At 39.6% G+C, this 24,583-nt stretch overlaps 1 protein-coding gene across 1 annotated transcript in view; it reads left to right on the top strand.

Annotated features, from left to right (window-relative positions):
- Positions 1–5,844, top strand: part of SEMA3C (semaphorin 3C) — a 130,749-nt gene extending 124,905 nt beyond the window's left edge. The window contains exon 18 of the mRNA XM_085298858.1: positions 2,055–5,844. Coding sequence (XP_085154984.1) covers positions 2,055–2,468 — 414 coding nt within the window. The 3' untranslated portion in view covers positions 2,469–5,844. The remainder of the gene's footprint in view (positions 1–2,054) is intronic.
- Positions 5,845–24,583: the final 18,739 nt, after the last annotated feature.

Raw genomic sequence — 24,583 nt, 5'->3', positions numbered from 1 at the left:
GCAACAGACAAATAATTAAAGGCTTCACTGTATTTCAAGCTAAACTGAATCTCTGAATTCTAAAAATCTTACCCCAAAATCTGACTCAAATTTTTCACATGAACAGAAAAGCTTTTAAATGAATTCTGAAGAAAATTGCATATAAGCACAGTCCAGTGGCAAAAAAGAAAAAATTTCATAGAAATACCAGCACTGATATTGTCACATAATGGATTAAATTAGCACTTTTTACTTCACAGCTGATATGCAAAGGGACATGCACCATGATTTATAATCAGTTGATAACTAAATAAGATATGGTATCTTGCTTCTTTTGAGTGATGCGACCATCTCCTGGGATTGTCCATAGTCTGAAGCAAGAAAAGAAACAGGATAGTAGAGAATTTTTGTAGGATTCTAATGAACTAATCCCAAGTAATACTATTTCTATGAACACTTTTATACCAAGCTGTAGACTCGACAATATGCATAGAGTTCTTTGGAACTTCACACTCAAAACATTTACAGAATTACAGAATGCTTGGAGTTGGARGGGACCTCTGGAGAMCATCCACTCTAATAGCCCTCCTCAAGCAGGGTCATCTGGAGCAGGTTACCCAGGACCACRTCAAAACCTGACTGGGTTTGAATATCTCCAAAGGTGGAGACTTCACAGCCTCTCTGGATMACCTGCTCCAGTGTTCAGCCATCCTCACGGTGAAGARGTGTTTTCTTAGGTTCAGATAGAATTCCCTGTGTTTCAGTTTGTGCACATTGCCTCTTGTCCTGTCATTGGTCACCTCTGAAAAGAGTATCTTCCTTCTTTATACCTTCCCATTAAATATTTATAAATACTGATCAGATCCTYCTTGAGGAGGATCTTATATTTTCCAGGCTGAACAGTCCCAACWCTCTCAGCCTCTCTTCATATAAGAGATGCTCCACTCCCTTAATCATCTTTGTGGCCCTTYGCTGGACTTCCTCCAGTAGGCCTATGTATCTCTTATTTTGAAGAGCCGAGCACTGGACCCAGCGCTCCAGATATGGCCTCACCGAGGCTGAGTAGAGAGGAAGGATCACCTCCCTCGACCTGCTGGCAACACTCTTCCTAATGCAGCCCAGGAGACCACTGGCATTCTTGGTCACAAGGGCACATTGCTGACTAGTCAACTTGTTGTCCACCAGGACCCCCAGGTCCTTCTCTGCAAAGCTGCTCTCCAGATGGCTGGACCCTAGCCTGTACTGGTGCATTGGGTTGTTCCACTCCAGGTGCAGGACTTTACAGTTGTTTTGCTGAACTTCATGAGGTTCCTRTCAGTCYATTTCTCCAGCTCATTGAGGTCACTCTGTWTGGTGGCACAGCCATCCAGTGCATCAGTGACTCCTCCCAGTTGTATCATCTGCAGCCTTGCTGAGGGTACACTTGATCTCATTATGCAGGTCATTAATGAAGATGTTATCTGTATTGGCTGCCTTATCCACCTTTGGGGGACGCTACTGCTGACTAGCTGGAATTTGTACTGCTGCTTTGAGCACAGCAGTTCAGTCATTTCTCAGTTCACCTCACTGCCCATTTATCTAGCCTGTACTTCATTAGTTTATATATGAGCTTGTTTGTTTAGACAGATCCATCCTCAGCCTTATCCTGCACCTTTCTTCCACCAAGTAACAGCTGCAACTTCTGATGTTGGAAGAGAAGTTCTCAGGGTTGTAACCCTAGCAAATAAAAGTTAATTTTTTTAGCTCCATTATTTTAACACGATGAAAACTCTTCTTTCATCTAGTCTCCACATTTGTACCTTTGTCTTCATCCCAGTCAAATCTACTGTAACATAATGAACAAAAATACTGAAAAAAAATTTCCTTCCAGACACTTAAATTGAGGTAAACTACCTCCTAACATTAGTAATAACATTGATCACTGGGAGACATATGCTAAAGCAAAATAGAATACCTTTAAGAAGGAAGAAACCCTTTAAGAAGGAGGCACTTGAAAATAGACTTACTGGGAAATCTGATACTGCATTGTTCCATAACATCCTCTAAAATTTTTCTTATGCCTTTTTGCCCTTTAGGTCAAGCTTAATGAAAGGATCATAGCTACTGAGCAAGGACTCCTGATTCGCTCTGTCCAAGATACTGATCGAGGACTTTACCATTGCATTGCAACAGAGAACAGCTTCAAGCAAACGCTAGCCAAGATCAATTTCAAAGTGCTGGATCCAGAGATGGTGGCCTTCATGACGGACAAGTGGTCCCCTTGGACCTGGGCCAGTTCAGTACGAGCGCTGCAGTTCCACCCAAAGGATTTTGTAGGAGCTTTCAGTCATTCAGAGATGCAGATGATTAATCAGTATTGCAAAGACAGTAGACAGCAAGGTCAGCAAAGGGAAGAATCCCAGAAGATGAGAGGGGACTACAGCAAATTAAAGGCCCTTATTAACAGCAGGAAAAGTAGAAATAGAAGGAATCAGTTACCTGGATCTTAATTTTATTATGTAGCAATAGATGTCTTTGTCCTCACTGTAGGGGGGTAAATATCTGTCTATTGAGAACAAATTTGAGCAAACTTGATAAAAATTTAAATGAAAATCCAACAAGCCTCAGAAAAGATTCTCCTCACAATAAAATGCAGTGTAACTTAAGAAAAATATCGGAGCATTTTATTTCCTAGATGCTTACTGGCACTAGGCTGAGCCCTGTCCTAGAAGCAAAACTGAGTATTTATCTTAAACCAGATTCACGTTTGACATATCAATATTTAATTACAGTTCAACAGAAATCTTTAAAAAGTCAGTGTATTATTTTATGACTCTGTAACTGTACCAAACAGACTRGTGGTGAAAGAATCTGAGTTAAGATGCATGCTCAGAGTGGGATGGTACTAAGATTTCCTTGCACTGCATTTAAGAACATGAGTTTCTACTTGTTTACGGTTCAATATTGGGTTTACAGCTTTCACTCATTGTTCAAATCATGTGAATGTGTGCAGATAGGAAGCGAGTAAAGTATAGTAGAAATGTTTCATTCAGAGGTCAAATGAAGGAACAAGTAGGAGAACAGAAATGAATAATTGTTTTTATACTTTATCAGAGGAAACACTGATTATTGTGCATAGTATGAGTTGTAATAAATTAATAAGTTCTGGAATGTAACTTAAAATATGTCTGCTCATATTGATTTCTATTAATATAGGATGTCCTGTAACACTACATAGCTTTAAAAGTGGCACAAAGCTAACATGAGAATGTTCATTGTAGGTACAATTTTGAAAAGCACCTAAGTGACTTAAGTATTTTAGTTATTTTTCAGAGTTGCACTCCAATTGCTTCAGATGCAGAATGTAGGCGTACTGTACAGTTTACTCAGAAGCTAAACTCGCAGGTTAACTTTAATGTGTTCCATGATTAAATTGGAGATGGTCCACAATGTGGAAACAAGTGATGAGCACCGTCTTTTTGCCCTTTTTCTTTTCAGTGTTCTTGTCATAATTTACTCCTTTTTGTCAGCTTTCTACTGACAAGAAGAGTAGGAAAAGAAAAAAAAAAGAGGGGAAGATAAAAACTGAAAAAAAAAATAGTTCTGGTCAAAACCTCAAAAATAAAACGTTTTGAAAGGCATATTTAAACAAAAATGTTTTTGTGTGTGAATTTTTAACGAAGTGTGTTTAGTTGAAGACTGGGTAAGTGTGCATCTATCAAACCGTCTTGGGAAAAGCTATCACCTTTTTTGATCAGCACTAATGCCAAAAAGTAGCAACAAATCTTGGTTATTTCACTATGTGAGAGGATTCTGGAATCCAGTGGGTCTGTTCACAGGAGATACATAACAAGGATTTAATTTATATGACCTTATAAATATGATATTTTATTCCCTGATATTTTATGTTGCTATACAACAATATAAGCTAATTAATTATGTTCAGCTGAAGAAAATGTAAATTTCTAAGCAAAAGGAGGAAAATAACTTCTGAACCCAGAGAAGATAAGAAAAAATATTTTTAAAAAAGTTGTTAGTTCCAGTAACAGAGGATTCTCTATTTAGAAGTACAGTTTTAAGCATTTTTATAAACATTTGTTGAAACTCTTTGGGCATTATTTTGATTCTGCTTCTGTTGGAATACACTGGGAATAAATCTACAGGAGTTAGAAGGACATCTCTGGAGCTACGCCAGTGTACATTAGGATCTAGTGCAATGGAGTTAACACTAGTATTTAACTGATACCAGAGTTGGATATGTCAATTTATCACCACCAGATACAGAATAGCCGGGAAAAGTGCCCTGAGCAAACCACTTAAACCTTGTCTCTAAGTCCCTTTGACTCTGGTGGGAGCTCTTGGGACTTGACTGCATGTGCTCACTACTTGCTTCGAAGGGGATAGCAATGCTTACGTGCTTACATATTATCACGTATTTAAGTGCTCTTCTTTATCAAGGCCTAAATGTATATTTATGCAACACACAGCCCCTGCTAGCTAAGGTCCTTCCTTATGGAAAACATAGGGAAACTTTGGCTACAGTGAGCTTGGCTGTGACTCCAAAAGCTGGCAAAGCAGATTCTGAGGAGGAAAAAAAAAAGAGAGAGAGAGAGAGAGAGAGGTAAATAAAAATGAGAGTTTTTTTCCCCAGCTAACTTTTAGTGCAGCAAATTACTTTTTTTTCTTTTCCTGAGGATGAGTGACTTCTGAAGTGCTTAAGTTGCAAACCAAAAATTTGAGTGCCACGAAATGGAACTACCTCCTAGAATGACACTAGTGCATATGCTCTGTATGCTACCATGCTCTTCCTCATTTCCCCAGCAGATTCACTGCAGACTGAGTGTGATATTAATGTCTATTGTGAGGATCATAATTCTTTCCAGATGAAATACAGTGGTTAATAAGTACTTAAGGGTACAATTTACTCTCTAAGTGGTTAGGTACAGAGATATTTTAACAGGCCCCCATTAGGCCTCAGAAATTATAGTTACACTGTTTTCTAACAGAATATTGGCAATAGGGGATTCCGTTAAAACAATCAGCATAGCTCAGAGTTTCATATGATTATAAAATAATATTTTTAAAGCTGCTTCATATACCATTATTATGGTATGACTGTTTAAGGGATTACACTTAAACTAACATTTTTCCTGCTGCATGAAAACTTCAGCATATATATATATAAATATATATATATATATATATAAAAATAAGCTTCTGTCAACATGTAACCGGTCCAAGCTTCCATGCTTTCACAGACTTCCTCTGTGTATAGAGTAATCAGGAGCCAGGTTCTCAGCTGGTATAAACTCATGCAACTTCCACATTGTCCATATAGGTACTATGGTTTGTACCAGCTAAGTGTTTGGCCCTAAATGTACAGAATAGACAGACAGCAATTTTTATTTGTTTAAAATAGTTCCTCTATTGTAGGTATCACCAAAACTTAGGACTGTAATATTGTTTGTGCTATTTAATACTTCCTATTTTAAGGATTACTAAATAATGTATATAATTCTATTCCTTAAAAAATGCAAAAGCAAAATGACTTCTAGACACAACTTCACCAAATGTAAAGATACGTTCTCTGCTATTTTTTTGCTATTTTTGTTTTGTGTAGTTTGTAAAGTTTGCTGAAACCTCGACTTAACGATGTGTTCTTTTGCAATTGTTGTTATTGTAGATATGTGTGTTTTATTAAGAAAACGCTGTTTTTAAAAGTGTAGGTATGTGTATAAGTTCTTAGCATGATGAAACTGTAATTACAGTGAATATGCATTATATAGTGTGTAAGAAGAACAAAATGTAGTATAACATAGTGCTATTTAATTGACTATCTAAAATATTATTTGCCTGACAAAATAAAGTGTGTTGCAACAATTAGAAGTTTGTTCTGTTTTCCCCTTTATAGATACATGCTGAAAATAAGGAACTTATTTATCTGAAAAGTAATCCCATATGCTTTCATAAACAGTCTAAGAAAATATCTCAGCTGTATGTTTTATATGTGATCATTTTTCACAAATATTCCAGACCAAACACTCAGTCAAAGAGATTTCCAGAATAGATGAGAATTCAGAGACAAATTCTTTCAGAAATGATCATGTTTAAAGACCTTGTGTAAGAACAGGTCAACATTTTTCCATTGTAAAGCAAATTCATTGAAAAGTGTTTTTTCTTCCGTGCATATAAATCAGRAATACCTGATTTAAAAAGGGTGGAGTGAAGTGCCAATGCTTTCTGCTTTTATTTCACTGGAAAAAAAAATGCATTCTGTCTAAAACTGCAAAGAAAACTTTTGTCTTAGCATGCCACAACTCCCTATCCCCTTTCCTGGCTTGTCCTTGGAGGGAAATCACCTGCCCGACACCTCCAGTGCCCTCTTTTTTCTTGCATGTATTGTCTTAGCAGTGTTGTTATTGCTCTTCTTGCATTCTGTTTTTCCAGATGGATTTTAAAAGAAAAGGGCAGGCTCTGCTCAGTTCTTTGGGATAATAATTAGAAATCAAATGTCACAAATACTGACCTTCCCAACAAGGTTCTGGATCATTAAACTTGGATCTTTATTTCAATAGATAGGCTCCTACAAGGCTTTATGAGGATTAAATTGTGAGAGGAGGATTAAATTACCTCACTCCAGGATTTCCATGCTGGATAATTAGTTGTGKTCATGCTAGGTAGTTACTTACTCAGCACTCAGGCAAGTTTGGAGCTGAACCTGAGGTCCCCAACYGCACTGAAGAAGTGTCTGGATTGGGCTACAAAAGTTGGGGATTAGAAAGCTGGGCATTTACAGATTTTAACACTTTGAGATGAAAACCTTTTCTCAGATCTGCTCCTTTGTCTCTAAATCCCAYTCAGTCTTTTGGTGATCTTCTCCCCTTTCTTCCCGCATTCTGCAGGTCCAAAGCCACATTTACCAGCTGTTTTGCTTCCTTAGCRCCAAGCAATGGCAAAACAAGACATGCAACTTCCTTAGGACATCAGATGTCAGATCTTCAAAGATCTGAGTTTTCTCCTTTGTCTTTCAAATGCATGTTGGGAACTTTTTTCAGTTGGGAGCTATTGCCTTTTCTAATTTTTTATTCTCATGGCAAGCCCCACYGAGTTACAGCAGAACACCAATCCTCCATATTTACAGAGTTGTTTGCCACACATCTGCCACATGCAGCCTCCCACCAGCAGTGCTGAGTGCACTGCTCCTGCACGGAGCCATGGAAGCCCAGAGGGAACCATCTAAGAAAGCTGCCTGCACAGGAAGGCCCCACTAACAGCAGAGGGGTTTGCAAYGCTGCAGCGTAACTGTTGGCTATGGAATGAAGTCACCGGCTGTAATTCCGTGAGGCAGGCCATAAGAGCAGGTTGATGCACCATGACTTTTGTCTAAAGCAACGGACTAGGTCTCAGGAGACCTATACTTCTTTATTCTTTGTGCTGCAGCTGGCTTGCTAAGTCCTTCTCCTGTACCCTAGAGTGATCTGGGGAGATGTGACTTCATGTGATGTGAGCCCAGAGGAAATAATGCACTGACACTTACCCACAGGTTCCATATAGGTATTTGCATATATAAAAGCACTTACAAACAAAGGGGCTTTCCTTTTCATACAGTATTTACTAATCCATTCAGCTTTATTTAACATTAATATAAGTCTTGTTTCTGTTTTAACATGGACAGAATACAGTCTCAGGGTCCAAAGACATCAATATCTCTGGGGGTAGACCATTTAGCATCTCTGAGAGCATTTTAAAGGATAAATGGGTTGGTCTGCAAAAACACTTCCTTCTTATGAATCCTCTTTCTAATTTATTTAGTCTGCACTACCTCAAAAAGATTTTTTTTTTTTTTTTAGAATTAGTTAACTGTAGCACAGCATAAAAAATAAAAAACATACTATCATTTAACATGTCTAATCTAAACTAAAGGCTGAGATTTAAAGATGCCTTGGCATCTTTACGCTCCAAGATGTAAATTCAACACAGCTGGCTCAGCAGTCAACGAATAATTACTTTATAGTGATAAACTGTCCTGTGTCCCAGGATTCATTATTGGATTCTATGTACAGCTTTACAAAGTAAGTAGCATTTCAAGTATTAGAACTGTATCAGCTTCATTACTTCTGGTTTGAATACCAGCATTATAAATGAAACAGAATATTTCAAAATATCTGACATTTTAYAAAGCTCCAAAATTTCTGAAAGGTTTTAAGAAAAGCAAATAACATGACCAGTGCTGCTGTCCATGGGAAATGAGTCAACAAGAAACACTGTTTTCTAGCTGACCAACTTGTAGCATGAGGGAAAAGAAAGCAAAAATACACTTATTTAACCTTAGGTTTGCAGCTCYTTCGGATAAATGTTTTTCCTTGGCTCTTTGCAGTGGTTCTTCTTCCAGCATCTTCTGGAAATGCCTCCATGTCTTCAYTTCAAATGTCCCTAAAACACATAGTGTTTATACTTGCTTTCAAGTTCATGTCTTAAGACACAATGCCCAGGGCATGATTTCTCCTTTTGCCTAAGGCCTTAGTACAAATAATATTCCATAGACTATAGTATATGCTATCTATAGTATCTGCCTAGAATAGTTTCAATACTTGACATAGTATTTGGAAAAAAATGCAATAATTTTTAAGTCATTACTCAGAATGGCAGACAGATAGGAACAGGACCCCACAGACAGGCAAAGCAATGCAACATGCCATATGTATAAAAACACCATGTATATTGAATTGCTATTGGATAAAGGAAAAAAAATATGGTTCTTTGAGCCTTGCGGGTCTGTTTTGCCCGTAAGTAAAAGCTCACCAAAATTAATCTCTTTTCACTGTTGAATTGGGCCCTTAAAGAGCTTTTATGCCTTTCATCTTTTGCTGAAAATTCAACCATCTCCTCTTTCAAAAGGTCTTCTCTTTCTGGATTCTTCTCTTCTGTATGCGCTCTCCTTTATTTCTTTCCTTAGCCAAACTCAGACCACTAGTCCCAGAAGAGCTAGCTTAATTCAGTTCTTTTAATTACAAACCCCATTCACTACAGTACTCTCAAATATATTACCGACTATAATCTTCAACAGATGCTGCTCATTATTGACTTTATCAAGCTTGCTCACCTAATAGTTAAAACACAAATGTAAAGAACTACTTTCAAGATGTTTGAAGGCCTTTGAGCTCATGAATAAATATCAGAACCAGACTACTTACTTGAATGTATATGTTCACACTCAAAAGACATTTGGATAAGATTTTGTTCTAGTTTTCTCAAGACAGCATTCTTATTGCATAATATCCCATGTTTCATGCCTGATGATAAACAYATCCAAACTCAAAGATTTTGTATTGGGAATCTTGAGATAACATAAAGGACTGAGAGGAAAAATATAAATAGATGGTATTAAGAGACAAATTATTTGGCAGATTGCTAGTCACAAAAATATTCAGTTAATTTTTCTTTACGAAAAATTATTTTGCAACCGAGGTCAATAATCAAAAGAATTAGTCTGAGCTATCCAAAGCATTGGAGCACAAAAAAATATTCTTAAGATTTTTTTTTTCTTTCTGAGAGATCAAAGGTGTTTGCCATGGAAAACAAAGATCACTTTTGTTATTATAGCAACAAATCCAGATTCTTCCTTCACATATACAGGACAAAGCAGCCTGTAAGTTTTCTTTCCTTTCTAAGATTTCTAAGAGTTAGAGAGATTTATGATATTTACCTACGTATGGATCTGTCATGTGCTGAGTCCTGCATCAAGTAATGTCTGAAACAGTATCCCAGGAAATGGTTAAAGCAAAGAAGAACATGCCTGGTGGATTATTTAATGCTGCAGAAGTAGSAGATAATGCTTGCTGCCATTTGGTGACCACCTGGCACTCTGGAGCATGCTCGTTGTCTCCTGTCATCGTTGCTGTTGTGGTGCAGCACATGCGGGCCAAGAAGCCCTAAATGGAGTTAGAGATAGTTCATTTTCTGGTGTTCCTGGAGACCAGATAGAGAAAGAAAGAACTGCCTTGCCAGTTTATTCGTTCTTGTCAAGAAGGCAAGCTGTTATTTTGAAAGGAGCTAACGACACGATGGCGAAAACCATATAAGCTGAACAGAAACTTCCCCTGCATCCTCCAGCCAACTGTAAAGTCAGCCAGCAGAAATCTTGGAAATTTTACAAGTCTTCCTGCATTGAGAGCACTCAGGTTTGGATGCCAAGAATAAATCTCACTCTGAGGGAAACCTCCGAAGTAATTGCTGTTGACTGAGCTTTTACTGGCTGGTGAGGGCAGGGYGAATTGTGGCAGACAGTGTCATGCCGTAGCAGATGCTGCATTCYCCCTGCCCAATTTGAAACAGATTTTGCCATACTTGTCACTGCATGAAGGAAGGAAGATGGTGCAGACCCCTTCCAAGTGCYGTTGTTACAGACTGGGAACCTTGGGTCTGTCCTATGGTTCACTGCAGCTACTATGTGCTATCCCAGAAAGCTGAGACAGTCGTAAACACCATTTAACTGGTTGATTAAGTCAGTTCACAGCTGCTTTTCATCACCAGAATTTTGCAAAGCAACCATGGTGAACCCTTTGGATCTAGGCTATAATTTTAAGTCCCTTTACAGGAACAAAGCACTAAGCTGCACAAAGACAGCCTTGGGCTGGAAGGTTGTGATAACCAGGACAGCTCTGATTTGCAAGTAATGCTTGACTGAGACCTCTTTCTGTTTAAGATGGCAGAAACATTTCTGTAACGTTTTTTTGCATGCTGTACACCTATACTTCATTAAAGAAAGGTAATACTTAAGATGTATCACACCTTGCACTTGAAATTTAGCAACTACAAAAGAACAGAAAATGCATCATTCATTGAAGATTCAGAATTCTAAGTCAAGACAGTTTCATGTTGAAATACGCTGGATCTTGTGCAGATGTCATAAAATCCTGCATTATCTAACAATTTCAGTCCCCAGTTGTGAGAAAAGATTCAGCAAGTAATTCCTTGAAGACAGATCAGACTGCAGCTTGGTCCAATATATTCACATTTGCAGTTCCTTAAGCCATGTTTCTAGTGAAAACTCCTACTGACTTCAGTTACACAGCTTGGATAATTGAGAGCTGAGTAAGTCCTACGGGATTTGGCTTTCTGAGAAGTATGTTCACTCCCTTTGTCTGTGTCTGGGGTCTTCTGCTTTCGAAACCTTTCTCAGCACCTGACTGTTGGTGCTCTATATCCTCCTTATAAATTCATTCCAAGTCACTGACAGAAACACTTATTTTCCATGTCATTTATTTTAGGTTTCTATGGCCATACAGTCAGTATTTCACAAACACAAAATAACTAGAAATTATTCTGAAGACATAGATTTATATATATATATATATATATATATACACATTTAATATAATCAGATAAAAATTAGCTCAGTAATATCAAGACAAAAATCTGAAACAAATACTAACCTCCCTTCAGAGTCTATCATTTTGCAGTAAAAGATAAATTAAAATACACCCCACTGTTGACTTTATTTGACAAGTCACAATTGTGACAATTTTATTGTTCTCAGTCATCTCCATACACCAAAACACTCAGATTCCCAAACAACTGGTTTGTTACTTCCAGAAAGATGATCAGAGGGCTGGAGCAYCTGMCCTAKGAGGAACGGCTGCGAGAGCTGGGCCTSTTCAGCCTGGGGARGAGAAGACTGAGGGGGGATCTGATCAATGTGTACAAGTACCTGAAGGGAGGGTGTCAAGGGGAYGGGGAAAAACTSYTTTCAGTTGTCCCATGTGACRGGACAAGAGGCAATGGGCAGAAACTGAAGCACAGGAAGTTCCGCCTGGACATGAGGGGGAATTTCTTCCCTGTGAGAGTGAYGGAGCCCTGGCACAGGTTGCCCAGAGAGGTKGTGGAGTCTCCTTCTSTGGAGATATTCGAGGCCCGCCTGAATGCAGCCCTGTCTACCATGCTCTAGGTGACCCTGCTTGATCAGGGAGGTTGGACTAGATGATCTCCAGAGGTCCCTTCCAACCTTACTGATTCTATGATTCTAAACAGTTTCTTCCTGGAGGGTTAATCTTATAAATCGCATCCATACAGGAATGAACACAGCCCTGACCCAAATGAAGATGTGCATGACTTTGCAATTCTGGCTGTCCTGCAGCCACGCTAGTTAGTCCACCAATTCTAATGCCACTATTAATTGCTGGTTTGATGAAAAGTGACAGTATCGGCCTGTTTGCTGACTTGAAGTTGCTTTCAGAGTTTGCTAGGTGGTGCTAGAATACAATTCTGTGTTAAATTAATGGGCATATGGCTCATATTCTCCTTACTGTTGATCAGAGAGTACTTAAACCTTGTTTTTACAGTGTGCCTCCACACTTAGAAACTGTGAAATGAGTCAGTTTTACAGTTCAGTCCAGGACCTCTTCAGCAGTTATTAATGGTGCTTGATTAATTGAATATTGAGAAGATTTTAAGGATAGAAATTGAAAAAATACACATTTTAAAGATCTTTAATAGGGTACAGCTGCTTGGGAATATCCCATTGCCTCATATCTCAGCAGATTATTTTGTCTTCCTTGATACAGGAGTTTGTATTAGTTCTGCAATCTAATTTTCCTTGCTGCAACAAATCTTGCCCTCTGGTCTCTCTAGCTCATTTTGCCGTGCAGTTCTGTCCTTTTCTTTGTTTGTTTGTAACTTGCTCACATACACTTACTCAAAAAAATATGTGATACAATTAATATGAAAGACCTGCAGAGACAGCTCAATGCGGCCTGAATTTATATTTTCATTTAGCTGGTCAGAAAATTGTTTGCAATTCAGAACGAATGTGTCTTCCCAGATCTGAAACTTTGTTCTGCAGACAGCTACATACACACACAGCCACAGCTGAAATGAAAGCGCAAGTTTCAGRGGATATTTAACCTCCTATATTTTCAACTTCGCTTATCACCATCCACCCCAAATTGCATACTACCCTTTTTGCAAGGATAAAAAGAGGTCTTAAACTGCTGGAAAATGAGTTACAGCAAGTAAGTGTAGTGTGCAGAGCAACTCTGCTTTTGTAAGCAGTTATTGGTACTTTGTAACTAGTCTTGGGAAGAATTATGTTTTCCGACACCTTCTAGCTCTCTACAGTAAAGCCCGCTCAAATAGCATGCCTACCCTCACACAGTCACTTCTAACACTAAAAGAAAGCTGATTGCAGCTCAGTCATTGGCATAAATGTGGYTGTATGTTGCAAAATAGCAGGAAGATCCCTCTTCCATCCAGTTTGAAAACTGAAGAAATGAGGATATGTTGTTTTGCAGCCCATCAGCCAGAGAATGCACAAGAAAAGCAGAGAACTGATACAGAGTAAATACTTTTCTGTTCAGGTAAATATTGATGCAGCTGTTTATAGCACTGTCTACTGAGAAAAACAATACCTCCACGAGAGCAAAGGGCTTTCAAATAAACATTAACACACTTTGGGGATGAGTAAGTTTTAAATGATTGCAGAAGGAACTGTCACTTGAATGTAGCAGTCACTGATTTATTCACGTGGGATCTGCTTCTGTCAGCCCTGCTGCGGAAGAGAGACGTTGAGCAAACCTCAGCCCACCACTTTGGGCTGCTTCATGGAGAGGAAGCAAGAGAGAGACTACGACCTGGATTTGCAGTGGTCACTGCACAACAGGAAGAGCTGGCTGCCGGTTTCACCAGCGGTGCGTGGGAGTCCTGTGCGCTGCGGTGTTGAGGCGTCAGAGATTTCTTTTCCCCTCTGCTCTCACTTCCCCATGCAAAGCTATGAAACTTCTACAACGGTGGGGACTTCGACAGCCCTGCCCCGAGCTAGTTGAGAGAAATGGATTAAAATCTTTCCAGCTCAAGGAGGGGTTGGGAGTTGGCACGATGACCTATGGCTGAAAAGGAATGGTGGGATTGGTCCTTCTCTACCTGTGTTTAAATGGGGTTGTATACAGTCTGAAAATCCTGCTGGCTCACGCCTGGCARTTGGAATAATATCCATTGTGGAAATCCTTAAAACTCAGTGCTCCAGGAGCTTAACTGATTGGAGTGCTCATGTATAAGTAGATGAAACTTAGCTAATAGTGGCCAGGTAAGTCAGCTGGGAGTTTTGACATGCATCTAGTATCAGATGCAGTRTACTCAAGACAGTTCTCCTAATTCTCCTAAAGCTACATCCCTTGRAAGGCTGAGCAGCTTAAAACATTAATCCAAAACAAAATTTTCTCTGGTGCTAGATGGCCCTAATCATGAGGGATGGCATGTGTCTGAGCTACTTGTTCTGATTCCTTGATCAAAGGGTTAGAAATAAGCTCTTGTCATTTATGGTGTATCTCCTCATCAGAGGCCTTAAGCTTGTTAGAGGGCTAATGACTCAAAAGTGCCTCTGTCTGTCTACTAACTATAAAAGACAGAGTAATGTCCAAAATCTTTAGGTAAAAGATAACATACCCTATGATTTTATCAACCAGCCTCTTCTGTTATTGTACTACCACAGCTCTTACAGGTCCCAGGCAAGGCCAAGGGTCTTTTGCTCTTGTCACTGTTCAAATACCAGCCCCTGTCTACATCAGARAGGTAAAATGCAGGAAGGAGGCACGCTGCAGGACAGTTGCAAGGCGACTTATTCGAGACATCTGCCTCTTTGGTGAGTATCCTAAGATTATTTACCTTTCTAGGCTGTTTGAGGAACAGCATCTGTTATAATCTTTCCATCTACCAGACCACTAGATTAAAAAAAAAAAAAAAAAAGACATGTCAAAAACATGTGTGTCCTGACATGGTAATGCAAACTATCCAACACACCTATTTAACCACAATAGCCCACCTGATCCAACTTGATTTTAAATTACTTAATTTAATTATAGGAAACAACCTTTGGCCTTACRCTTCTGCTTTTAAAGGGATTGCTTCAGTTCCAGTCATTACATTTACGCCTGAACCACCCACTTCAATATGGAAATTGTTGTAACCCAAGGAGATTTCATTAAGTAATTAGGGAGGAGGGCATATAATGTCATTTGCAGTAAAGGGATCTGCAGTTCCAATTAATAAGTGACTGTGTATGCTTGGGTCAGCAGAACTTCAACACCCTTAGTATCACTGAGCACAAAACAATGCAAGATGGACCTTTTTTATCTGCAATACAATCTTGTGGTCTCAGGCRTGTTTTTATTTCTTGAAAGAATAGCACAAGCCGTGCTCTCATATCAAACCACACAAAGCCTKCAGATTTATCATCTGCTTGGAAAAACATGGCAACCACGGAGCATTGACGGCTTGACAAGTACCATAAGAATAAAACCTGCTTTATATCAGAACTTTCATAATCAGGCCCTGTTTTGCATTTATGGTCCAAGTTTGCTACTCTTAAAGGACAGTTTTGTTCTGAGTCTGAAAGAAATTCATGGTATTAAGTGCTAATGCAGCTGTAAATACAGCTTTCTAGATTTTTTTATTTTTTTCTCCTCCTGTCCTATTGGCTAAAACCCTAAACAGCTGGTGTTTGCTAGATTGCATTCTTAGGGTGAAGAGTTTGTCCTACACACACAGAATGTGTTCATTCCTCAGGAATCAAATGACCACACCAGAGCTAAACAATATGTGAAGCATACAATTTATTTTGGACTAATATTTCTCCAGATGCTGAAAGCTTGGTACATTTATTAACCTCTGACTAAATAACACTGTTTTTCAGTAGAAAAAAATGCATATAAGAGCAAAAGCTCCTATTGGAGGGCTTTGTTTGAAACTTCTGTAAACGCCAGGTTCGTATCTAATAGTACCCAGCATTCAATCTCCAAACAAATAAATGCAACAAAACATAAGAGCTCTTACTTGTGTGAAATCTTTCACTGAGGTGAAAAGCCCGAACGCACACTGACTGAGGTAATGGAAAGACTTCCGCTGAATTAATGGRAGCTGGGGTGAGCCACATGCACGGAGGCAGATTAGTTAATCATTTGCAATCGTTCACACACGGTTTGCAATCCAAACCTGCACTATTTAAATGCCATCCATTATATTTTACCTTTGGGTTGTATGTATCGGTTGGTCTTTTAGGTTTGATGGATGTAGGCAGGCCTCATATCAATCACACTGGGGTCACACTTTAAAGGCTCTTTACAACCAGAGCAACTTGAGCTTAGGCCCAAGAGGGGTAGCTGACTAATTCTTATTTAATACCCACTGAAATTAACAGGAGTCATACAGGTAAACAGTACTGCAGTGCTCAGATCTCTTTGAAGACTTGGGTCTTAAATGCGTGGTGAATGAAGGTTTATGTTCTGGAAGACGAGAATGCTGGAAGATGCAGGTCTGAGGCTCATCTGTGACCACCACGAACTGATTTCACTGGGGCTGTGGCCTGGAAAATGAGTAAAGAGTTTTTTATCCYCCGATATTACTGTTATTAACATGCGTCAATCCTGCCAAGACATTCCTGACTCTGTTCAAATCCTTCTCTTAATCCTGCAAAGCTCAGAAATCGATGGCACCTGCGAACGCTCGTGCCTTTCAYGGACGGCGGGCCTGGTCCCACCAGAGGCGAGCTGTCAGCGCGCTGAGGCTGCCCGGCGTCGGGTCTTGAGCTCTCTGCGCTAACACATCACCCCGTGGTCTGTGCTGAGCAAACTGTTGGCACGTGTTGAGTAGATCACTAACACCCTGCATGGAAAAACAGTGAGAATGGGATATGCAGGTTCTCATGCACAGGAATTCTTCAAGYAACGGTACTTAGAAACATTATCAATCTCCACTACATAGGCGGAGCCATATGGGAGAAAGAGATGAACTGGCAGTATTTCTACTATGTGTGTGTAGTTCCTGTTCCCCTCACTTTCACAGGGCTGAGCTAGAACAGGAATTATAGTCAAGAGTGTTGAGCTGTGCCCAGCGAAATTGCCATGAGATCTTTTATCTCCCTAAGTGCATTGCTGTTGCTTCACTACCAGTTACTCTACTTTTCCACTACTAGTAGGTGGGATTTTCAGGTGCTAGGAGTGCATGGTGGGTGCTGGAAAATTGTAGTTGTCAAGATAGTTATCAAGGCAGAAGAAATGGGCTGAGGAGGGTGTGATGTGGTATGCAATGTCAGGGGTGTGTTTGCAGTGAAGTAATGGAGAGTATCAGCATTATCAGGTGGAGTATTTTTACTTTTTGTTCTTGTTGCCGCTGCAGCAATTCCCTCCTTCACAATAGAGATTTATATGTGTTTGTGGCCTGCGTGTTTGTAGTGGCTATCTGGATGAACTGTCAATGACAGGCTTTTGAGAGGTGGAGGAGGCAGACTTTTGAAGATGGAAGTAGGGAGAAACAGTGTTTTATATATCAGCAGCTGCATGTGATCCGTGGTAAGGCAGCAGCTGGACATGAATTCGTGAGATGGTATCTGCATATGAATCGCCTCTGGCAAAGCTGGTGATGGAGACGTGTTACATATCTGTCATTTTAACACACCTCCGCTAACTCYTCAGTTATGCAAATGCTCTCCCTACCCATTAGCCACTCATTTGGATGCCATTTTTCAGCAGGAAAGCCCAACTACCACATGCCTGGCTTTGATCATGCCTAACAACTTTCTGCAAAGTTCACTTTCAGATCTGATTTGAATAGCAGATAAAAATTTCTAAATCAATGTTTAAAATACACAAAAGCCTTCACCAGCTCTCCACAGTCATCTTTGTGCCAAGTTTAGTTCATATGGATAAAACTTTTTAAAACTTGCTGTTCTTCAGCAAAAATTAGGTGCGCCAAAAACAATTTCAGCCACTACTGAAAGGTTCARATTTCTTATTTAAAATATATGAAAAGACTAATCTGATAATTACATATAAAAAGCCATAAGACAAATTTTATACAAAATGACTTTAAAATTTGAGATGAAATCCCACGCAAAAAATTGTTATCAGAAAGCTCCATAACATATACAGCTGGTATAGCATGCTTATGGCCAATATCTTTCTCCTGCCAGACTTGGCCTGGTTAACAGAAACTGTATCTTTAAGTTAAGAAACTGTATCTGCACATGTACATTGCAAAAACGAAGAGGGAAGCTTGAACAAGGCCAACATTCAGCACCTTGTCTGTTTAGCAACACAGATAACTTTTAGGGTAATGTCTTGGCCTTTCTTTCTCCAMGAACTGAATGTAGAATTCAGTTCTGAGCCTCTGTCCTTATAATTCAAGCTCTGTGTTGATAGCTACATTGAGCTTGAAAAATGAACCAATCATTAATCATTGTAAAGGGTCTTCTGAGTGCTATGAGAAGTGCTCTCACCTACGTATTAGCACGTCATCTCRCTGGAACGAGGGATCATAGCCTGTGCCTGGTTAGGCACAAGACTCCAACGTTTCTCTTTGTGCTTGAGCTTTAGGTCAATAACGATATGCAAACACATATACATATCACTCCTCTCATACATCCACAGATAATCAGCCCTGGAAATAGAGCTGGTCAAACTCAACAAAACCTTATTTTTCCATCTTTGATTTKATATTAAAGTGATTGAATTTCAAGGAGGGCTCAAAAGTTGCCAACTCTTCCCTCAGTTATATCCATATTGAAATGTTATTTGAAATGATTATCAAAATATTTTCCTTTTGCGTGAAACCTATTCTTAACCATTTTAATAGTCTTTTCAAGTAGTTTTACATTTTTTATTTTTTTTAACTTTAAAAATATGATCAGGTCAGGAAAAACAATATGGTTTTAAACAAATTTGGTATTTTAAGTAAAAGATGTTGTTCTGKATCCAAAACTCTGGGGAGCATGCATATGTTATGGTTAGAGACAATAAATTGAGAAGTAAACACTCAAATGGATAATAAACCCTTTATTTCCATAATAAGTGGCCACAGATGAGTGGTGGCATAATCATGACATCAGCCAGACCTGGCTTATCTGTAGCCTAACTTTTATTGCAGGGTCTTATGCTCAGACCTGAGTGTGCTCTGCCTGTACTCTGAGCCTATATGTTTCCAACCAGCTCTGAGGCGAGCTGAGTTGCCRGGTTGTCAGCAGAGCTTTCACAGCTGGGATCAGAAATGGCTCAAATCCTGCTAAACTGGAAAATCCTACCAAAAACCCTGTAGACAGATTTTGAAAGTAAGCTACAAATAAGTTAAATTTGCACTTTACATGAATTTTTTAGTTCCTGTCATTCAGGGCTGCTGACATTAGTGCATCATTGATTGATTGCTGTTATAATTGGGCAGATATGTTACCTAAATACTCATTTGTTTGTCTGTCTATCTAGCCATTTTCATTGTAGAATATAGGTACTTTCTGGATACAAAAAGTAGAAACAAATAACCTCCAAATATTTTAATTACAAAATTGCATAAATGTATCTAGAGCCATTTTGAGGCTTCTCAACAGTGCAAGTAAAATTGAGTTTAAATGCTCCAGCAGGTCATGGTCAGATGTCCTCATAGCCATGGGAAGGAGAGAGATGCAGGGATTGTGAATAACCTGGATGGAGAATGAAATATAAAACAGGGAGAGTCTTGAAAGGTGGGGTGTGTTGCTCTGAATATGGTAAGTGGTGGCAGCTGGTGTTGCTGAACATGAAGCTGCCACATACTCTATGTCCTTCATGGGTGGTGGCCAGCTTGGCTCTCCAAGCTTCTGGTACAAGCTGCRGAAGAGGCAGCGGGACCACCTGGGGCACCAGCCACATCGTGAAATCTCTTATATGTTAGTCTCAGGCTTGAGAGCATGTAATTTCTCTCAGTTCACATATATTATGCTTTTTTCAAAAGCTGAAATGTATTAAAAAAAAAAAAAAACACACAAAACTTCTCTATAATATCTGGTTCTTGTAGCACCCATATATGAACATATACGAGCAAAGTAATTATTGCAACACTACCAAGATGTGTGAGGCAGTGATGCAATGCTTATTTTATGCATTAATGCATAATTTTTAATTTATGATTTGATGAAAAAAGGGGCCTCAGTAAAAATCTTACTAAATCCAAGTGTATCCCCTCTAACTCAAGTGTAGAATGAGCCTGCCTGAATAGGCGTTTTTCAAGAGCTTTAGCCTGTCAGCCTAGATAGAGCATTGCCATCTAGTGCTCATTGCAGAAACTGCATGGCAAGGCCTGGAATTTAAGATGCACAACACTAGACATCTATAAAAACAGAGGGTCTTCAAAAATGTTCAGTTCTAAGGTTATTTATGAGGACAGTGTAATGGTAGCAGGAAATTTGTGTTAAAAATCCCTAGAGTTTCATCCCTCCTTTTCTAAAACAGCAAGTATCAATGTTGTGAKGAAACAGCAGGAGCGATTTGAAGCTCTCACCCATCCCATTTTCCTTCCCTGAGTGAAGAAGGACCCAGGGAATAGCCCTGTGCAGTTSTTTCTAAATACTTAAAGAACAAGCTGCTGGTAAGTGATGCAGAGAATTTCTTCTTTCAGCTCAGCATTTGCTTGCAAATAAAATGCAGCTCTTAATTTCTCATTCAAAAATATTCCGTTTCTTCTGGGCCTTATTCTTTGGCCTGCACATCGGTCCTACAACCTGAGTAGTAACTTGCTGAATTGTAACCACCAACCTGTGCTGTTTGCTGCAGCTGGTTTTTGTTCCTGAGTTCTGTTGCATGGATGCACRGGTTGGAAAAAATACAGTACAGTCAAAACTGTGAATTGTACATTTTTGTATCTAAACAGGCCATTCAAGGTTTCAAGCTGAAACAGAAYATTTTGTCTTAAATAGTATTTTGGAACATCCAGTAAGCAACTGTGAAAAATACTTAGAAGAGTTTTGCAAGAGGAGTTAACATAAATCTATTCCTGAACTATACAGCTATGTATTCTTTTGATTTGATTTCATTCTCCCTTCTGCCTAGAAAGAGCTTTAGAGACTGATCTGTTAAAGGACGTGAAGCRAGAACATCAAAGGACTTAAATTTTAGGCTTTCAGTGCCATATTTATGACTAACTTGGCTGCTCAGCAAGGCAGAATTGGGTCCTGAGTTAGGAATATGCAGGTGTCTCAGTGGGACTCTGTCAAAGTTAGCCAAAAAATATTTTTACATAGATTTAAAATCCATCCTCTTCCAGGACTTTAATGCCCCCCTTATTATCTTTCTTCCTGTGTTGTTCTCATCCTAGAACCTGCATCAAAGAGCCCAGTCTTGAAAAACAGAGTTTTGGAAAGTGTCTATAATATTGTCTAGCAAGACWTCCCTCGTGCCATGCACATGCTCCGGGATATTTGAGATGTCCAGGAAGGACTAGCCCTATGATATGGGCTCTGAGAGACCCAGGCATTTCTAAAACAGCTGCTACAAGCTTATTGGGATGTCCTATCACATTTTAAATGGCACTAGATGTCATCTGGCATATGGATCGAGCTCCTGAGGTTAAAACAGAGTTGCTCAGGGGTAGCAAGGTCCCTTCATTGCTCGTTATTTTGGCAGAGAGGGGGAGCAATTTTGAGTATCTGGAGTTAAATTTAACTTAAATAAAACATTAGATATCCTTAGGTGTGTTATATTTATGCAGTTATGGAACTGAGGCTGTTCATAGCCTGCTTTACCTGCTTTTCCTGGTTAGCTTACATGTGCATACAGCACCCATACACTTGGTCATCGTCAGCAAGCGGCTGGGGAGCAGCAAAATCCCTGGTGAGATCATGTTGCCAATGCCCTGAACTATGTGATGCCATTTGTAGCCTCGTGGCCCTTCTCCTGTAGCTCTGCAGCCTGTATTTCACTTTGTAACCACCCATCTGCCTGCTCCTACCTGCAACGGGGGCAGTACTCCCTACCCTGGTATTTCAAAGTGCATCTGTCCCCATTGCCTTGCACTGGGGGACTCAGAAATTGCTGTTATGTCTGTTCTGTTGGCTTTGTAGGAAAGACTGGTCATTGCCAACTGAATTGTCCTTCCTTCCTCYCTCCACTTGTCATTTTCCACTTCATAGCTTTTATTTTAAAGCCGTGCATTAGGGAAGAAATAGAGCATAGTAGATAACAGTCATATTCTAGTAACACACACACACAAGGCTCGACAGCCACTTAGGGCTGCAAACTCAGCTCCTGATCAGACATGTGCCAATCAGCACTGTTGGCATAATGAGTGAGAATAACTGATAGCAAGATTGAGCAGGTCCTTATGAAACTATGCAGTTACGTTGAAATAGGTATTTGCAAGGCGTGCTGCACTGGAGAGGATGTCCAGCAGAGGATGATGATGAGATGATGAGACAGATCTGACAGAGAGAGAAAACAAAACAGAAAGCTCTCAAGTGATCAGCCAGGGTGAGAGGTCTGGGAATCATCTGGAACATCTCTAGTTGATTCCCCAGGCCTCTCATCCTGGTTGACCTCTCGAGAGAGCCTTCTCTTTTGCTTTTTCCCTCTTTCTCTTTTCCCCTGCCTCCCCTAGTTTTTGTGTTGTTTTTGTTGTTTGTTTTGTTAGTTTCTTTTCCTTTTGCCCAAATGTAACGTTTACTGTTACAGTTGATCTATATGCTCAATTATGGACTCAGTTATTTACAAATAAATCTTTGTGTGTGGGACCTGTTTCATCATCTTTTGTAGAACTGGGAACTTCTGTTTTCTTTCAGCTGAAGACTAGATAGATGAGTTTAACCCCTTGTCAAAGCTTTCAGTGTTCACAAAACCATTTAACAGGTCTCAGCTCAGACCTGATGAACCACAGAGAGTAGCTTAAATTAACTGCTGCATGTGCTGCATGGGATACAAAGTCAGATGGATGAATTTAAGGTGTTACCACCACAGGTGGCTAAAACTCATCTGACTTGTTCTGAGTGTCAGTCAAGGGTGAGAATTTAAAAGATTCAGTCTTCATCTGTTAGTGAATGAACAGCTATTACTGAATAACTGCTGTTACCTGCTGTCTGGAAGGCTTTGACCTGGTGTGATCTGCTCTCAACGACCTCAACCAGAGCCACAGACCACTAATGAATGTTCTTAAAGCTAAGAAGCACAAATTACAGGACTGGCACGCTTAGCAGATGACTTTGAACTAAACACAYTCTTCAAAGTTTTCCATTTGGGTGTGAGGCATTACCGTCCTGAACTGTCTGTGCAGACTTACCTTTCTTTATCTTTCTGTGAAACATGGCCAGACACCAGRGACCTCTAGCATCTTCACTAAGGCATTCCAGACACAGCATGCCCTTGGGGGTCTCAGTAGCATTAAACAAAATGTTAAGCACTGTGTCAGTGCTAAGAGGTGCTCAGCTCCAGAAAGGGATGCAGAGGAAGGCAGAGTAAAATTAGACTCTTACCTGGATTCATAAAAGGTAGTGTGCCAARCCACAGAGTGTGTAAACATCCAAAAGTGGTACATCTGTCTCATTTTTTAAGGAGAAAGTGCACTTAGCATTTGTGTTGCAGTTCCTGCACACAGCTGGAAAGTGAGATAAAGAGTTTCTAGTACTTGATTTTTGGACTACCATTTTCAATCCAGTAAGGGTTCATCATAAAAGTAGTTTTCTATCTCCCAGGCAATGCTCAAAATACGGCCAGGATCCTCTTAATCTCCCTGGATTAACAAGAATGTTCTACAAATTCAGCTTCAGTTGAAGTCTCCTACTGAACCTGAAAGACAGGATACTTAATATTTACACTTATATTGAGCAAGTATAACCTAAATGATTTCTACTAAAGATAGGAGCTTTTAGAACCCATATATTCTACCTCCCAACTGATACGTGTACTCATTAATTTATTTTACTGCTATTCTCTACCACTGAAGTGAGAAATATTATGCASATTGTTTACAAAGATATGGCTCCTTCAGTGTCCTGCTGAACACCAAATGATCTTAYCCAGGAAATGAGTGCCTGCATCAATTCAGCAAAGCTACTGCATGACACTACTGGGCGCACAGGGAAGTTTCTGTCTGCTGCCTGGTAGATTTGATGATGGCTGGATTAGATTTCCTGAATTAACTTCCTAAATGCACTAACTTGTCACTAAATTAAAGTATATACTTTGCCAAAAGCTCTTGCTTAGAGTGTTTCCCAATAATAATAGGAAAAATAGAAAAAAAATAAATACAAAAACGTGTGACTTTCCTAGTCCTACCCACAAATAATCCAGTAAGGCTGAAATTGCAAATATGTTTTGGGTGCATCTAAAACCTGAGTCACATATAAAAGCATCACATAAGTCCTGATTTGCCCACACATCCTCAGTGTTACACAAGTGCTTGTTGGGCAAGCAATGGAGTCCTGAAACCTCAGGGTGTGTCTCTGCTGCATCAGCTGTGTGCCCAGTAAATACCACTTCACAGTATTCAGAGGAAATCCTAACCTCAGCAAAATACTCCAAGATATTAATGGTATAGTTTCTGCCTTAGCAGAAAGCAGACAATTTGGCATTCAGCAGACACTTAGGATATGATTTTTCTCACGCTGATTTTAAGGTGAAAATTATGTTGGATTACGTCAACTGGCAGAATAAGAAATGGCAAGTTTTATCCAGCATTATTTCGGACTAGCTGCACTCAAAATGAACCATTCGAACTTGTGAAAAAATGTATGTCCTTTGGGTGGCGCCTACTGCAAAGCATTTGCGTTCTTTTCCTAGGAAGGAGAGCTGAGGAAGGTTGCAGCCTGGTGCTGGCTAGTTGGCTTGTTTGGGGCTGGGCTGGG

This window comes from Rhea americana, unplaced genomic scaffold, assembly GCF_003343005.1.
Source record: "Rhea americana isolate MKP2758 unplaced genomic scaffold, rheAme1 scaffold_1, whole genome shotgun sequence".
NCBI lineage: Eukaryota > Metazoa > Chordata > Aves > Rheiformes > Rheidae > Rhea > Rhea americana.
The sequence above is the reverse complement of the archived record's forward strand: the minus strand, read 5'-3'. Positions and strand labels throughout refer to the sequence as shown.